This window comes from Falco cherrug, chromosome 4, assembly GCF_023634085.1.
Source record: "Falco cherrug isolate bFalChe1 chromosome 4, bFalChe1.pri, whole genome shotgun sequence".
NCBI classification, from domain to species: domain Eukaryota; kingdom Metazoa; phylum Chordata; class Aves; order Falconiformes; family Falconidae; genus Falco; species Falco cherrug.
The window spans coordinates 38,008,854-38,025,542 of NC_073700.1; the positions used below are offsets into that span (position 1 = coordinate 38,008,854).

The 16,689-nt window shown below is 64.6% G+C and overlaps 3 protein-coding genes across 6 annotated transcripts in view; all 3 read right to left on the bottom strand.

Moving 5' to 3' along the window:
- Positions 1-34: 34 nt before the first annotated feature.
- STUB1 (STIP1 homology and U-box containing protein 1) lies at positions 35-4,071 on the bottom strand. The gene is made up of 7 exons (XM_055709650.1): positions 3,795-4,071; positions 2,729-2,927; positions 2,448-2,613; positions 2,196-2,286; positions 1,563-1,619; positions 1,252-1,368; positions 35-787 (listed from the first exon to the last, which is right to left on the bottom strand). Exons 1-7 carry the CDS (start codon positions 3,978-3,980, stop codon positions 662-664), a joined length of 942 nt encoding a protein of 313 aa, XP_055565625.1. The 5' UTR covers positions 3,981-4,071; the 3' UTR covers positions 35-661.
- A 766-nt stretch (positions 4,072-4,837) lies between these two features.
- RHBDL1 (rhomboid like 1) lies at positions 4,838-10,667 on the bottom strand. Of its 2 annotated transcripts, none has more exons than XM_055709647.1 (8): positions 10,430-10,667; positions 8,101-8,232; positions 7,568-7,792; positions 6,982-7,130; positions 6,793-6,905; positions 6,424-6,524; positions 5,870-5,930; positions 4,838-5,774 (listed from the first exon to the last, which is right to left on the bottom strand). In XM_055709647.1, the coding sequence occupies exons 1-8, from the start codon at positions 10,466-10,468 to the stop codon at positions 5,503-5,505; spliced, it is 1,092 nt and encodes a 363-aa protein (XP_055565622.1). In that variant the 5' UTR covers positions 10,469-10,667; the 3' UTR covers positions 4,838-5,502. The 2 variants fall into 2 exon arrangements, with proteins under 2 accessions (XP_055565622.1, XP_055565621.1); XM_055709646.1 differs by having other exon boundaries at positions 8,074-8,232.
- Positions 10,668-13,336: 2,669 nt separating this feature from the next.
- LOC102050790 (mitochondrial Rho GTPase 2) overlaps positions 13,337-16,689 on the bottom strand; it is a 45,427-nt gene continuing 42,074 nt past the window's right edge. For all 3 annotated transcript variants that reach the window (XM_055709636.1, XM_055709634.1, XM_055709635.1), the window contains 2 exons: positions 16,458-16,660; positions 13,337-15,164 (listed from right to left, as the gene is read on the bottom strand). In XM_055709636.1, the coding sequence (XP_055565611.1) occupies positions 15,047-15,164; positions 16,458-16,660 (321 nt within the window). In that variant the 3' untranslated portion in view covers positions 13,337-15,046. The remainder of the gene's footprint in view (positions 15,165-16,457; positions 16,661-16,689) is intronic.

The window sequence follows — 16,689 nt, forward strand, 5'->3', positions numbered from 1 at the left end:
CTGGAGTCTCAGTCAGATGCAATTTGTTGGTTGGTTTTGTTGTTTTGTTTTTTTTTTTTTTTAAAGGGATTTCATTAAAAGGAAGAACTTTAATCCAGGCAGCTGGTCACAGGGGAACATTGGTCTCCCACCCTGGCAAGTGCCTATTTACAGGGAAGAGGAGGACCTGACCCTGGCCAGGCAGGAGGTGGTGGGAGGAGGAAACAACTATGTACACAGGGAGGGGACTGGGGCAGACCAGCACCAGGCGCTCATCCCGACAAGCTCCTCCCTGGAGCAGGACACAATCTTTGGGGATTGTCAGCTGCCATAGACAAGGGGGACCCTGCTCTCTGGGTGATTAATATGTTGGTGAGACCTTCCAGTCCACTTTGATGAGCCAGTCTCCTCCAACCCCCCAGGGCAGGTCTTCCTCCAAGTGCCATGGTCAGCAAGGAGCTGGTGGAGAGGGAAGCCTTTGTGCCCACCCAGCCACTGCGGCTCCTCAGGAAGGGGAGATGGGGACGTGCCCTCACCCAGCGCTTTCGCTGGATCTCTGGGCACCTGGAGCAGAGGGGGAGCAGCTGGAGAGCAAGTAAGGCATGGTGCCAGCCCAGCGAGAGCTGTCTGTGCCGCTGTGGCTGGGGGAACCTGGGCAGGCCAGCGCTGCCCCCTCAGCCCCTCAGTAATCCTCCACCCAGCCATTCTCCGAGATGAACGCATCTATCACCTCCTTCATGGCGAGGTTGGGGATCAGCTGATCCTGGGTCAAAGGACTCCGCGTCACTGGATCGAAATGACCCACGCGCTGTAAGGGAGGAGACAGCCACCAACCGGTTACTCCATGTGCCCAGCCTCAGCCCCGGGGCACAGGTGCCCGTGAGGCCAGTGCAGTCCTGGCCTGTGTGCCGGCATCCAGCCCAGCAGCCAGGCATCCTGTGCCTGCTGGGGGCAAGGCAAGAAGGGGGTGGAGGGAGAGCCCCTTCTGAAGGTACCTCCCAGCAGGCTGGGAGCAGGTCAAAGCACAAGGTCCCTGCCAACAGCCGCCTCTGCTTCAGGCAGGGCCCGGCAGCGCCTGCCACCTTCCTGCCTGCCCCCACACCTCCGCAGGGCGATGCCTGGGCAGGTAACTGGAACCAAGCCCACGGAGGCATTTGAGCCCTTAGTTGGGCAGGCAGCTGCCTTCATGCCCAGGCAGGGCAGGCAGGAGGGGCAGAGGAGGACTGCGGGCAAGGTCCTGGGAAGTCGCCACTGTCCCCAGCCCAGCAGTACCTGGAGATGTTCCTCGATGTCCTTCCTGTCATAAGTGATCCCGCTGGGTGTGATGCAGGGCTCTCTCATCAGCTCGAAACTGATCTTCCCGCACAGGTAGTCAGGGATATCCCGCTTCTGGCTCGAGAGAAGCAGAGCTGGGTCAGGAGGGGTTGGGTGAGCCCAGCATTAAAAGAAGGGGGCTAGGAGATGGTGCCGCATCAGAGGGGGAAGCAGGGAAGATGGCAGAGGTGGTAGCACAGACTAAAGCAGGTTTACAGCAAACAGCTCTGGAAAGGGAGAGATGGGAGCATGGGCCAGGGCACACTCACCTTCCTCTTCTCGTCCACTTGAGAGAAGAGCTCATCCATGTCTGCCAGGTACTTGTCCTGAAAGAGAGGGCCTTAGGACGAGGAGACCCTGGTGTACAGGGGCTATGTGCTCCCAGGGAGAGAGCCCTGAAGCCTCCCACCCCCTCTGCTTTCACAGCCCCCAGCCAGCGCTCGCCCAGCACCAGGGTGAAACACAGGAGTGATCCAGCTTAAAAATAACCTGCCTTTGTGGGGCTATTTTTATCTCGGGATTAGGCCCCTGCGCCAGGCCAGCACCCAGACCCACATGTGGCCAAGAGCTGCTCGTGTTGCACAGCCCTCAGAGAACAACAGGTAGGGCAGCTGAGGGAGCGCAAACAGGTGTCACCGCTGCCAGGCTGCCCTGGGCTGGGACAAGAAGTGACAGAGCAGGGGCAGCTGTCACGGGGGGACACGAAAGCCCTGCAACAGCAGCTCGAGCCACAAAATGAAGGCTGAGAAGCTGTGCCCTGCCCCAGGGTTTTCTGGCTTTCACTTGCACAGCTGCAGCCCTGCAGCTGCCTCTGCCATGGCAGAGCATGGGGATGAGGATGGGATGAGGAAGCCCCAGCTCGTATCCCAGCCTCCGTGAGCCTCCCTGGCCCCCCTGCTCACGTGCTTGGCCTCGATGCTGGCCAGCTGAACTCGGCTCCGGCTCTCATCTGCATTTTCTTCCTGCTGCATCTTCTGGCACTCGGCCAGCTCCCTAGGACAGAGTGGGGGAGATCAGAAGTGATGGGGGGATGCTATCGCTCCCTTCCCTGCTGCTGCCCCACTGCAGGGCTCTGCGTGCGCACAGAGCTGTGACAGCTTTGTGGCACTAAAAAAGCCTTTACAGGTGCCGCTGCTGCCCCCTGCCACATTTACCTCTCTTTCTCTGCCATGATCAGCTTGGTCAGGTAGGAGTGCAGTTCGTTCTCCTGGTTGATCCGCTTCTCCTCGATGCTGTTCCAGCGTTTCTTCTTGGCGATGCGCAGTGCGCTGGGGATATCGTCTCCAAAATTCAGCCGTTGTTCCTTGGCGAGATTGTAGGCTGGGGAGAGAAAGGGCACCTCAGAGCCAGCACTGGCTTCCCTCTCACCATCCCTGGGCCCTTTCCCAGTGGGCAGGCAGGTGCAGGGGGGAATGCTGGCACCGTGCCCGCTCACCTCGCTGCAGGTTAGCAATAGCCTCATCGTAGTTCTCCATCTCCATCTGGCACTGGCCCAGGAAGAAGTGAGCCTTCACCGACTGGCCATCCAGCTCCAGGGCTCGCTTGCAATCTGCCAGCGCCTTGTCGTGCTGCTGCATCTTCAGGTAGCAGAGGGCTCGGTTGGTGTAGTAGACGGCCACCAAGGGGTTGCGGTTCTGCAAGGCAAGACCCATGTTATGGCCAGTGACAGCAACTGCCGGCAGGAGCGAGATGCGGTGACAACAGGGTGACAACTGGATGACTCGGTGAGCTGGCTGCGCAATGCTGTCACCTTGGTGAGAGCCAGGAGTGCCAGCTTGGGCTTGCACCCCACCAGGAGCTGCCGGGATGGATGGGGGACAAGCTGGGGCCAGTCCCCATGGGACAGCCTGTCCCCCAAGGAGGGGGGGAACAACAGCCCCCCAGCACCATTCCCTGGGACCAGGGTGGGTCTGCCCTTCCAAGTGCTGCCTAGGGATGTGGTGGAGCTGGGGGGGGGGGGGGGGGGGGGGGGGGAGGGCAGGCCCAGGCTGGGGGTGGACACAGAAGTGTCCAGCTTGGAGCCTGGAGGGGGTGGGACACATACAGGCCTGGCTGTGTGCAAGCCCAGGGAGGGTACCAGGGCCAGGGCAGGCTTGGGGGCAGTAGCCCAGGCCAAGGGGGGGGCGGGGGCAGGCCGAGGGAGGGGATCCAGGCCCGAGGGGGTGATCTAGGCCGAGGGCAGGTCCTGTCCCGGGGGGTGGCCAGGCTGGGGCCAGAGGTGGGTGGCCAGGCCCGGGTGTGGGGCAGCGGCCAGACCCAGGGGATCCCATCCCCGGGGTGCCCGGGCCAGGCCCGAGGGGGTTCCCGGGCCAGGGCGGGTAATGTCGGGAGGGTGCCCGGGCCCGGCGGGGGGGTCCCACGCCGGGATGTCAAAGCCAGGCCCGGGAAGGTGTACGGGCCAGGGGGGGTCCCGTCCCGGGGGTGCCCAGGCCAGGCCCGGGGGGGGTTGGGGGTCCCGGCCCAGTGTGCCCAGGCCGGGCCGGGGTGGGGCTGGGACTCACGATGGCGCGGCCGTAGCAGGCGGCGGCCTCGGGGTACTTGCGGCCGCCGAAGAGCCGGTTCCCCTGCTCCTTGTGCTCCTGCGCGCTGTGGCTCTTCTCGGGGCTACCGGCCCCCGCGCTCCCCGCGCCCGGCCCCGCCGCCCCGGGCCCCCCCGTGCCGCCCTCCCGCTCCTCCTTCCCCTTCATGGCGCCGCCCGGTTCCGCCCGGCCCGGCCCGGCCCGGCCAGCTGGGGCCGGCGGCTCCGCTGCTCCGGCCGCGCACTGCGACAGGCGCCGCTTCCGGGGCCGGGCCGAGCGGGGGGGCGGGGCGGGGGCGGGGCCGAGGCGGGGGCGCGGTTTGTGGGGCTGGATGGGGGGTGGGGGCGGAGCCCCGGGGGGCCTGGAAGGGGGAGTGCGGTGGGGGCGGGATGGGGGGTGCGGGGTCCTGGGGGTGCGGAGTGCGGAGGGGGCGGGGACTGGGGGGGGCGGGGTCCGAGGGGGGCTTGGGGGGCGGGGGTGCGGAGGGGGGGGACTGGATGGAGGGTGCGGGGTTCGGGGTTGGGGGCTGGGGTGGGAGTGCAGGGGGGGGATAGATGGGGGTCGGGGTCCGGGGGCGGGGGGGGGCGGGTCTGGGTAGGGAGCTGCGGGGTGGGAATGCAGGGGGGTGTGGGTGTGCAGAGGCATGTGGGGTTTGTTGGGGGGGCTGCAGGGAGGGGGCTGGATGGGGGGTGTAGGGGAGTGGGAGGGCTGTACCGGGGGGCGCAGGGGGTGTTTGGGTGCGTGGGGCAGGGGTGAGTGCGCTGGAGCATGTGGGTCTGGATGGGGGGGGCGCAGGGGGGTGTCCCAGTGCGCAGCCCGTGCTGCAGCCCCCTGCCCCCAGCCCCGCGGGGCCGAGCCGGTTCACGCGTCCCAGAGTTTTCCGCTCCAGTAAGTGCTGGAGCCCCCCCGACCCCCCCCGGGGCAGACGGCCCCGGCGCCTGCCCTGAATCACAGCAGCGGGGATGGGGAGGGGGGGACACCCCTAAAATCCCCCGCCCAGAGACACAGGCCCTGGCAGTGTGCAAAATATTTATTTATACTCCAAAAAGGTCTGAGGGGGGGGTGGGAGGGGGGGGTCGGAGCGGGGCCCCCCCGTGCCCCCATCCCGGGGCGAGCCCCCTGCGGGGGGAGGGCAGCAAAGCGGGGGGCCGGGGCGCGGGGGGGGCTCAGCTGGCACCTGCCTGCGGGGCTCCCCAGGGCTCCTTCGCCTTTTCTCTCTCTTTTATTTATATTTATTTTGGCGTAGAAAAATAAATCGCTCCTATTTTGGCACCAGTCCTTCATGTGAAAGTGCAGGTCCTGGGGGGCAACGAGTCGGCCCCCATCCTGGAAAAGGGGGGTACAGGAGCAAGCAGGGGGTGTCCCCCCCGCACTGGGCTCCTTCCCGGGGGGCACATCCTGAGCCCTGCGGGCACCCCAGGGGGGGTTCACGATGCCAGGGCAGGGCTGAAGCATCCTGGGGGGGGGGGTCACAGCGGGGCGGGGGGCTGCTAGGGTGTAGAGAGGGGGGACACACAGCCCATGGGGGGGGCGGCGCGCTCGCTAGCACCGAGGGGGCAGGCGGGCAGGGGGGTGACCTGTCCCCATGTCACGCGCGGGGACCCCCCCTCCACCGGGCTTGGCCAGCGTTAGAAAACAAAAATAAATAAATTAAATAAATACAGGGGTTGATGGGGTGGGGTGGGGGGTGTTATGGCGGCGGGGGGATCTGTGCCCCCAGCAGGTCGTAGGCAAAGATGTTCCAGAAGACGGCGAAGAGGAGGAAGGTGCCGTAGGAGAGGAGCAGCACCCACCAGCCACACTGGTCCTGCAGGCTCTCCTCGTAGCTGCGCAGGATGGTCAGCCCCATGCTGATGCCCACGATGGCCCCGGCCAGGTGGGCCATGAAGCTGGGCTGGGGGCCCGAGGCCGGCAGCGGGGGCGAGAAGCGGAGCCAGACGGCACGACCCACCTCCGAGCTCACTGTAAGACAGGGCCGGGAGGTGCTGAGCCCCCCCACCACCACAGCCCCCACTCCCTGGGTACCCCCGGGGTGGGGGGCACGGCCGGGTACTCACTGCACACCAGCGCCAGCACCATCCGCAGCAGCTTGTAGGGGCAGCGCATCCCGGCCCAGTTCTGTGGGCAGACGGACGGGTGGATGGAGAGAAGGACAGATGATGGCCCAGTACGGGTGATGCCCCCAGCACCAGGGAGGGGGCTGCCACAGAGGCCCCCACTGTGCCCCAGAGGAGCTGCGCCCTGGCCCCACAGAGTCCCCCGAGGTGTCCTCCCTGCCCCCTGATGCCACCCCATGGCATGCCCCCCACTGCCACCCCATGCTGCCCACCCTACCATGGCACCCACCCCATGCCACCCCATGGCACCCCCCACCCAATGTCACACCACGCTGCCCACCCTACAATGCCACACCACCGCACCCCCCACACAATGTCACACCACGCTGCCCACCCTACAATGCCACCCCATGGTGCCCACCCCACAGCACCTCCCACCCAATGTCACACCATGCTACCCGCCCTACAATGCCACCCTATGGCACCTCCCACCCAATGTCACAGCATGCCACCCACTCTCCCACGCCCCAAGGCCCCCACGTCCCGGCACTGACCATGACAACGTTGGCAAGGTGTGCCGAGCAGAGTGCGTAGACGCCCCCCGAGCCCCCAACCAGGGGGGCCCGCATGTCAGTGATGGAGACAGTGAGGGAGCCTGTGGGCACGGGCAGGGCTCAGTGCAGGGCCTTGCCCCCCCATCGCATTAATTAATTACTGTCTACATTAATTAGTTACGGGCTGCATTGCCCCCAGCCCTCCAGGGCAAGTGATGCTGGCAGTGCCAGGTGGTACCCAGTGGTCAAGAGTGGGTGGCGAGCGAGGCTTCGCATCCCCCTCAGACTCGGGGTGCATCTCCCCATGCCCTCCCCGGAGCTGGTGGTAGGGATGGATGGGGACATCCCCTGCGCCAGGCAAGCACCCACCTGCCAGGACACCGGCCAGGTAGAGGAAGCTGATGCGCAAGATGCCGTGCACCATCTCCAGGGGCACCCCGATCATCAGCTGCAGGAGGGCGTTGAACCCCAGCTGCTCCAGCCTGCCCAGGCACAGGAGGGGACACGCGGTGGCTCAGCCCGCGCAGCCCCCAATTTCCCCCCCCGGCAGGGACCTACCCCACGTGCATGAACATGTAGGTGAGGAAGCGCCAGGCACGCGCCCGGTGCCCAGGGTGGTAGACCAGGGGGCTCTTCATGTACTCGGGGTGGTAGGTCTGCAGCACCCACTTGTTCAGCCGGGCCCCGTAGCAGAGGAACACGATGATCTGCACCAAACCCCACGGCTGTCACCCCCAGCACTGCTGGCACCCAGCACCATCCCTCGGTCCTGGGGCAGGCTCACCTGGCCCCCTCCGCCCTGGGTCTGAGCCTCCCATGGTCACTAGGACATCACCACTGGGGCCACCCGTCCCATCTGCCCTGGGTTTGACCCTCCCCCATAGGCACTGGCACATCACCACTGGGATCACTGGGATCACCCATCTCCTCTGCCTCAGGTCTGAGACCACCACAGCCACTGGCACATCACAACCGGGGTCACCCATCCCTGCATCCCCAGATCTGAGCCCCCCTGCGGGCACCAGGACATCACACGCAGGGTCACCCAACCTGTCCCCACAAGGTCTGAGCTCCCCCGAGGGCAGAGGGGCGCTTCAGCCAGGATCAGCCTGGGACCGGCCGGCCATGTGCCCGTGTCCCGTACCTGGGTGAGGGTGACAGCTGCCATGAAGACAGGGGGTGGACACGTGCGGTGCTGGTAGAAGTACCAGCGCCGGTCCATCTCGCAGGGCAGGATCTCATAGGCCACGTAGCGAACGAAGCGCTTGTAGAAGCCCAGGCCGGTCTCGTCCAGCAGCACGTCGCGGGGCAGGGCTCGCTGCCCGTTGGCAATGGCACGTTTGAAGCTGCTCGAGCGCTTGCTGCTGATCTGCAGAGAGAGGCCGTGCCCGCGGGGTCCGCAGGGGCAGCTCAGGCCGCTGGGCTTGTGGCCATCCCCTGCCCATCACCACCACCCCGTGCCACAGCCCGGTGGGACAGGCTGGACAAGCCACCCCAAGGCTGTGCCATCATCCCATGCCAGGGGAGCCCCCGGGGACCACCAGTGTCTGCCCCCCTCCCCATGGGCACAAGGTGGTGCCCAGTGCCCCGCCCCCCCCCTGGATGACACCCGGCTGCTCGCCCCTGTCCCTGCAGCCCCCCAGCACTGACCAGGTCTACCAGCTCCTGATAGCAGACCTGCCCCTCGTCGTTGCCCTGTGCCAGGGCCACCAGCATGTCCAGCTTGGCGGGGTCCAGGGGCAGCTCATGGCTGTGCACGAGGCTGGCGAACGTCTCCACCCCGATGAAACCGGTATTTTCGGGGTCGAGCTGTGGGGCACAGCACGGGCCATTACCGGGATGCTGGAGCTGCAGCTCCCTGACCAGCCAGGGAGACCATCTGGTGCCCCTCACCCTGGCCTCAAGCCTGGTGGTATCATGTGCCGCCCTGTGACACCAGCCCCTGCCTCTGCAAGGGAGGCTACAACCCAGACCCACCCTGTACCCCGGACTGTGTGGGTGCCCTGTGCCGTGTGGGTGCCCCATGCTGTGTGGGTGCCCCGTGCCACGCCGGTGTCCCAGTCCCCCTGTGGCGCAGCCAACACTCTCCCACTCAGTTATTTCTCGCCGCCAGCAGCCTGCCAGCCAGGAAACCACAAAGCTAAACACACGCGCAGCCCTGGCACCAGCCTCCTCCTCCTCCTCCCGCTCCTTCTGCACGCCCTCGCTGCCGGGTGCTGGGCTCCACTGTGTGGGGCACCCTGTGCCGGGGTACCCTGCGCCATCCCTAGGGCTCCCAACGGTGACTGGGCACCCTGAGTCCTCCAGGCACCGCACACCACTGGGCACCCAGCACCATGAGGCACCCTATATGGCCCCACTCGTGGAGACAAGCCCAGGGTGGCACAAGGAGGATATAGAGAGGGAGAGGGCATCGATGGCCAGAGCACAGCTCCAGCTGTGCCAAGGGTAGCTGGGACACTGCACCCTGCAAATAGTGTTGGGTTTGCTCCTTCCTTCTGCAGGGGATGAAATTCAGGAGAGGAAACTCATCCCCATGGGACGGGCAGGAGAGGGAGTGCAGGGAGCATGGGACTGTACCCCCACCCCAGCATGTATCCCATCATCCCAGCAGGAAACAGCCAAAGCCCCTTTCCCAAGGTGGGTCTGGCTGCCCCGATCCTCTACCTGAGGCAGGCATGGGTGCAGGATGGGATGCAGGATGGGATGCCGGGTGGGGAGCAGGATGCGATGCAGGGTGGGGAGCAGGATGGGATGCCAGGCGTGCAGAGCAGGGTGGGATGCAGGGTCCAGGGAGCAGGCAGTGCTTGCATCCTCTGAGCAGCCCCATGCCCCACACACACCACCCCACAGGTGCCACATGTGTGTGCCATGCCAGGACCTGGCATACGCCACCCCACGTGCTGGCACACGCTGAGCTCACTGGCCCCCAGAGAACCGCGGCAGCAGCCAGGAAGCCCCCCTCTGCTTTCAGGGTGCATCTCCCCTTACTGCAACCCCACTCCCCCTACAGTCCCCCAGAGAGCCCGATCCCCATCATCCCAGCCCCTGGGCCCTGCTGGGCTCTCCCAAGTCCTGCTCTCTCCCCAGGAAGATGCTGCTCATCCCCGAATGGCTTGGAGGCACATGGAGCCCCTGTGCCAAGGGTGGGGTGACACAGGGGACAGCATCACAGCTCCTGGGCTGGGGTGGCTGGGGGACTCAGCCAAGGTCATGGAACCAGCCAGAGGCAAGGGGGGACCATTAATAATCCCAACCCTCAATAAATTCCCCGCTCACCCCCAGGGAGAGCCACCAGCTCGGCTCAGGGTGGGTGGGGATGGAGGGACCAGGCGGCTGAGCACAAGGGGAGCTGCTCGGGGCTGAGCATCAGGCAGGGATAGGGCTGGGGTGCAGCGCCTGTTAATGCATCGGGGCCTGATCCTGCCAGCGGAGCGGAGCCCAGTGCTACACAGCATTAACATTCTATGGCCTGATCCTGCAATCAGGTCACGGGGTTGGATGCAGCCCCCCACGAAGGCATGTGAGTCCCAGCCTCGCTGGGGTGGCCGAACCTCACGGCAGTCCTGGGGCCTGGGAGCCCCATCCTGCACCCAGCACTGGGGTTCGGCTGACCAGCACCCCTCGCCCTTGAGGGTGCACCCGGCAGGATCCGGCCCGGGGCAGGTGGCGCGAGCAGTGCTGGGGTCGAGGAGGAGGCCACAAGTGAGCTGAGTTGCGTGGTCTCAGCGGCGCCAGGAGGGTCCGGGGCAGTGACGGGGGGCACCGAGGGATGCTCCGCAGGGGGCGGCGGGCCGGGGGTCGCCCTGGGCGAGCAGCGCTGCCCCGTGCCCGCCAGCCCGGCGAGCAGCCGCTGCCCGCTGCGCGGCAGCCGTGCCCGGTGCATGCGAGCATCCCCCCCCGCAGCGCTGCCCGGCGCACGGCGGCGCCCCGCGAGCGGAGCGCGGTGCCCGGCCGCCCCCCGAGAGCGCTGCCCGGTGCCCGGCGGCCCCCCCCCCGCTCTCACCTGCTCCTGGATGAGCTGCAGCAGGGAGCTCCTGTCCATGCACCCGGCGGGCGGCGGGCTCCGCCGCTCCCCCGCGCCCGGGGCCGGCGAGCCGGGCAGGGGAGCGGCGCGGGCGGCGGGGGCGGCGGGGGGGGCGGCTCGCCCCGCCAGCCCCGCGTTGCGGCGGGCCCGGGAGCGAGCTGCGAGCGGCGGCGCCGGGAGCCGCCGATGGCAGCGGGGCGGCGGCGGCGGCGGGGGCGGGAGCGGAGCCGAGCGGAGCCGCCCCCGCCGCAGCGCACGGCGCAGCGCCCCCCCCACCCCCACCCCCGGCGCCGCGCGGGGAACCGGGACCCGCTCCGCCCCGCCCCGCCGGCAGCCCCGGCCCCGCGCCCCACACACAGCACGGGCAGGGAGCCGGCACCGGGCACTCGCAGCCTGGGATGCTGCCTACCCGCATCGCTGCACGTGTACCCACATCCTACAGCCCCCTGCATCCCTGCACGGGTACCCTCATCCCTGTGTGGGGTACCTGCATCCCTGTATAGCTCCGTGCATCCCTGCACAGGTACCCACATACCTGTATGGGTACCTGCATCCCTGCACGTGTACCCTCGTCCCTGCACGGGTACCCTCATCCCTGTGTGGGGTACCTGCATCCCTGTATAGCTCCGTGCATCCCTGCACAGGTACCCACATACCTGTATGGGTACCTGCATCCCTGCACGTGTACCCTCGTCCCTGTATGGGTACCTGCATCCCTGCGTGGGTACCTGCATTCCTGTATGGGTACCTGCATCCCTGTACAGCTCCATGCATCCCTGCACGGGTACCCACATCCCTGTATGGGTACCTGCATCCCTGCACGGGTACCTGCATTCCTGTATGGGTACCTGCATCCCTGTACAGCCCCCTGCATCCCTGCACGGGTACCCACATCCCTGTATGGGTACCTGCATCCCTGTAAAGCTCCGTGCATCCCTGCACATGTACCCTCATCCCTGTATGGGTACCTGCATCCCTGTACAGCCCCCTGCATCCCTGCACGGGTACCCACATCCCTGTATGGGTACCTGCATCCCTGTAAAGCTCCGTGCATCCCTGCACATGTACCCTCATCCCTGTATGGGTACCTGCATCCCTGTACAGCCCCCTGCATCCCTGCACGGGTACCCACATCCCTGTATGGGTACCTGCATCCCTGCACAGGTACCCATATCCTACAGCTTCCTGCATCTCTGCATGGGTACCTGCATCCTGTATGGGTACCTGCATCCTTGTGCAGGTAGCTGCATCCCAGTACAGCTCCCTGCATCCCAGTGTGAGTATCCATATCCCAGTACAGGTACCCACATGCTGGTAGGTACTTGCCTCCCAGTGCAACACCTGCGTCCTTGTACATGCTTCTGCATCACAGTACAGCACCTGCATCCTGCTACAGGAATCTGTGTCCTGGTGCTGTAACTGCATCCTGGTATGGCACCCGCATCCCAGTATAGCACCTGCATCCCAGTATTAGTACCAGCATCCTAGTATGGGTACCAGCATGCCAGCACTAGGCACCTGCTGAGTCTGGCACAGGTGACTGCAGGCTGTACCTCCTTCCTGACCCTGCACGCACAGCCCAGCACAGGTTGGGGTGCAGCCCCACAGCTCCCCCACCCCGGCACGGGGCTCATGGTGCCTCCAGCGCTGGCACCTGCCCAGCACAGAGCACGCAGAGCAGCTTGGCACTGGGCACACTTCACATGATGTGCACAGCAGCACCCAGGCCAAGCCTGCTGCCCCAGGATCCCTGGGTGCCCTGTCCCCCAGGGCAGCATGTCCCCAGGACCCAGCCCTGGCACCGTCCCCGCTCCCCTGGGCTGCAGATCAGCCCCACTGCGAGTGCTGGGGGAGCTCTGGACTCCACAGCCCTGCTGCGGCGTGGGGCAGAGGTGCTGGCAGGCAGCGGGCAGGGCTGCGCATGCTGGTGATGCCACATAGATGCTGGCTGGCGCGGGGCAGGCAGAGGTGCCAGGCAGCGGGGCAATGCCTGGGCCCCTCGGGGACTGTGTATGGCCATGGGTGAGCTCCCACAGCCCTGCCACGCGTGTCCCCTGCCCTGGCACGACATGTGCCACCGGCACTATTAATACACACCACAGCAAGTGGGGCTGCTGCTCCCGCAGGGCCCAGCCTGGTTTGGACTCACCGGGGAGCACCGTGTGTCCCATCCACCTTGGCGTCACCGCAGCGGTACTGGCCACGCTCCCTCCCCATCCCTGCCCCAGCACCCCTGGATGCTCTGGTTTGCCATAGTCAGAGGGGTCTCCTCTCCCACCCCAGCAGCCTGGAGGGACCCCAGCACACGGGGAAGCAGCCTGGCCCCCTCCAGCCTCAAAGAAGCCCTGGAGAGGTGCAGGGAAAAGCCTTTTCCCCAGCTGCACCCACATTCCCCGTGCCCAGCACCCGCGGCAGAGCCTGCAGAGACAGAAATAGCTGAAGGGAAAAGCTGCCACGGGGAAACGGGAACAGGCAGGGGAGGTGGCACAGCCCCGGGAGCCGCAGGCCTGCGGGAGGAAGGCAGCTGTGGGGAAGTGGGGAGCCCCTAACCCCACACAGGGCCACCAACTGGGACATTCTGCCACGGTGACTCAGGGACCCACCACCTCCTTCCCTGCCTGTCCCCACCAGCTGGCACCTGTTGCGGAGTTATCCATGTCCCCAGGCACCAAAGAGCCCTGGGCCAGCCCCGAGCCTTGTCCCACAGGGCTGGGCATTAGCTCTTGCCCTAAATCCCCGTAACTGCCCCCAAAGGGGGTGGGCAGCCCAGGCCCTGGCGGGTCTCCTTGCTCACACCCCAGCCAAGGGAGGCCCCAAGCTTTGTGCAGCCCTGGGGCAGGGGTGAGGGGTCCTGCTGCCCGCGAGATGCAGGACACAGTGTGCAAGTGGAAGGTGTGTAAAAATTTATTTTGTTATAGAGAACAAACCTAACACGGTATGGCTTTGCCAGACACGGACCGGTGCTGGGAGGGGGTCAGACCACCAGCCACAGGCCTGGCTCGCAGAGCCACACACGGTGGGCTTGGGCACGGAGAAGGGACATGGAAACACCAGGGACATGGCCTTGGCAGTGTCATGAACCATGGGCCAGTGGCAAGGGCGATAGCAGTGGGTGCCCAACTGGCACAGGAGCTCTGGCAAGGGAGGGACCCTCTGTCCTGCCAGTGCTGGGGACCACGCACCAGCAGGATGGGGCACCACCCTGGGACTGCCCCATAAGAGATGCCGGCTGTCACCCAGCCACTTCCCAACTCCCTCACCGGCTCCAGGACATGATAAGAAGTTTAAATAAACAAAACATACGGAAAAGCAACTCCAGCTGCTACCTCGGTGCTGCCCCAACCAGCTGCCTGCACAGAAACCTACCCTGAGTGTGCTCAGAAAGCTTAAGAGCTTGTGTCACTGAGCCAGAAGCAGACCCCCTGGATGGCTGGAGTCGCAGGATGGGTGCGAGCTGGGCAGGGGGCCAGCAAGCCTGGCCTTGCTCTTTGGGACTGGGGGCCAGGGACACTGTGGGACTGGCCCTGGATCTGCAACGAGCTGAAGTCACAGCAGCTGCCCGGCAGCAAACGCCAGCCCGGGTGCAGGCAGGGGACAGAGGAGCGAGCTTCCAGTTGTATCAGGAGATGCAACGCCCAGAGCCTCATGCCCTGGGACAGCCTCAGCATGGCCACCGCCCCACAGAGGGGACAGCAGGACAAGGGCCATGTCCCAGCGTATGGCACGGTGTGGCACCAGCTCAGCAACGGCACTGCCAGGAAAGGACTGCAGCCTGCCCTCCGGAGCGCTGCGGGCATCCTACGCCCTCGCAGCCCTCTCCAGCTTACCAGTCCTCCTGAGGCCCTTCAAATACTGGTGGCCGTAACACTGGTGACCAGGGCAGGGGCAGATGGCCTGAGAGCCTGGCACACTGCAGGACTCAGAATTTGTGCAGAAACAAAAGGAGCCCGGGACAGGTCCTGGGTATCGCTCCCGCCCCGTGCAGCCCAGGGAGAGGGGCCAGGCATGACCTGAAAAGAGGGGTGGGGGGTGTGAGCTCCTGGCACTCCACGGCTGCCTTTCCCAGTGCTGGCTGGGGGAAACAGGGACCAGAGAGGGAGGTGTGGGGCTGGTGCCAAGATCGACAGCTCTGCTGCTGCTGGAGGCCGCAGGGGCTGCAGGAGTGTTGCCCCACCCTGAGCTGAGGCACCAGCACAGCCCTCGGGGGAAGGGATGTGCCCGGCCCAACAGATACTGAAACACTCAGTTTGAGCTTAAAAACAAACGTTAAAAAAATTTAACAGAATAAAAGATGAGGGTGATCCTCCAGCTGCCGGTGAGGCGGAGCCCCCAGCTGAGCTGCCTGGCCCCTGCTGCTAGGCTGGGCAGAAGCCATGTGGGCGAAGAGGCTGCAGAGGCTGGCAGGGTTAGGCTGGCTGGTGCCGGGGGATCTATCCTGCTGGTGCTGGGAAGTCCGGTTTCACTGGTCCTGCAATCCAGGCTGAGGGGAAAGGAGGATTTCCTACCAGGGACCAGCTTGAGGCAGGGCCCCTCACCGGGGCATCATTCAGGACGGGGAGGCTGGTGTCACAGGGAGGACAGGGTGGAGAGTGACTCTCATTTGTTCTTGGCTAGCACGCGGTACAGCGTGAACCCTACCAGAGCAGTCACCGCAGTCCCCAGAGCCACCCGGAGCCAGAAGGACGCAGCTCCCAGCTCCACGGCATTCAAGTGGCTGCAAGGAAAGAGAGAAGAGGCAGTGAGCGAGGCACACAGAGAGGGCTGTCCAAACGCCACGCTAGTGTCCCCAGGGGGGGACAGAAGGTGACCACAGTGTTGCGCCCAGCCGAAGGCAGAGAGCACGAAGAGGCTCCCCAGTCCTGCAAGCCAGAGAACCCGCTGCCTGGCATCATCAGCAAGCCAAGTGATGGCTCTCTGCTCTGCTGGTGGGACGAATGCAGCTTTACCCTCCTGTGGTCTGGAAATAGCACAACCAACACCTAAATAATTAGTACGAGCAAGGAGGTATGTATCTGCCTTTCTAGGTCAAGCTGCTTTTACAACTCCAAGTGCACAGAGACCCAGAAGCAGATGCAGGGGGAGACGCTGGCACAGCCAGTGACACCAACCTAAGTCCTGCCTGAGCGTACACACTCCCTTCCTAAACACACGCTGTCCTGCATCAACATGCTCCTCTGAGGAGGAAAGACATATCCATTATTCATTCCCCAGTAAATCAGGGGAGAACAGCCAATCCCTGGCCCTCCATTACGCTGTTATTTATTTATACCACATACCCTAAGATATATTAAGAATATTTAAATTTTAATACTGCAGAGGGAAAAAAAAAGTGTCAGCTCTAAAAATAAAGTTGTTTATTGAAAAGAAGCTGGAGGGAAAACCACTCACTAGTAATCGCATCCTGTCTTCCAACACACCCACATGCTCTCCCTGGGAGGGCTCTGCCCCCAGCATTGTGCCGGCCCTCAGCTTTCAGCCCCCTCCACCTCTCGAGCAGAGCGATGCCCCACGCAGACACCTTCTCCTTCCCAGATCTCCCCCCACTGCCTGCGACCAGCCCGTCTGCCCCCCTGCCCCGTCACCCAGCCCCTTTCAGGTGCGGCTCCTTCCCAAAGACAGGCTGTGCGCACAGAGGTCTCGCTTCACTGACCTCTTTTTTCAGTCTGATCCACCTCATCAGGAGAAAATAGCTGCCACCCCGCCTCTGCAGGCCTTGGCAAACTAGGCTGGCTACTCCCCTTCAGCATTTTTTATCTTAGGCTTCAAAAATAAAAACTCCTGTGGCAGGATCTATCTAATAATAATCTGCCAGAGACACGAGGCAGAAGAGAGCCTCCACCCTCTCCAAGTAGGGGAAGAAGTGGCCTTTTTCGTTTCAATTACTTGTATGAGCGAATGACACCAAGAAAGAAACCAAACCAACAGCACCGTGGCAGAGGGCTCGGACGCAGCCCCCCTCCCCAAGCTCTGCTCCCAGCTGAGCCCCCTCCGCAGGAAGGATACTAACGGGAAGGTGGCGGCGGTGGCCAGCTTGGTGTAGATGGTGGTGCCGGGTGGCCCCTGGCCGTGGCAGGAGAAGAGGAAGGGTGGCGGGAGGCAGTGCTTGTAGCAGAACTCGGTGGGGGACAGCCCGGGCTGCTGGCTCGCTTCTGGCAGGTCTGTCTTGGAGGCCACAAAGACGCAGGGGATCTGGCTGTCCATGTAGTGTTGCTGCCGAGAGAGGGAGAAGTCGCAGCGAG

Bases quoted from the DNA above. Each gene is read 5' to 3' on its own strand.
- STUB1 (XM_055709650.1), bottom strand. From the start codon at position 3,980: ATGAAGGGGAAGGAGGAGCGGGAGGGCGGCACGGGGGGGCCCGGGGCG. The intron at 2,928-3,794 runs GTGAGTCCCAGC...CTTGCCTTGCAG, and splicing joins CCTGCTACGGCCGCGCCATC to AACCGCAACCCCTTGGTGGC. The intron at 1,369-1,562 runs GTGAGTGTGCCC...CTCTCGAGCCAG, and splicing joins AAGTGGACGAGAAGAGGAAG to AAGCGGGATATCCCTGACTA.
- RHBDL1 (XM_055709646.1), bottom strand. From the start codon at position 10,468: ATGGACAGGAGCTCCCTGCTGCAGCTCATCCAGGAGCAG. The intron at 7,793-8,073 runs GTCAGTGCTGGG...CTCTCTCTGCAG, and splicing joins ATCAGGAGCTGGTAGACCTG to ATCAGCAGCAAGCGCTCGAG. The intron at 6,906-6,981 runs GTAGGTCCCTGC...GTGCCTGGGCAG, and splicing joins TACATGTTCATGCACGTGGG to GCTGGAGCAGCTGGGGTTCA.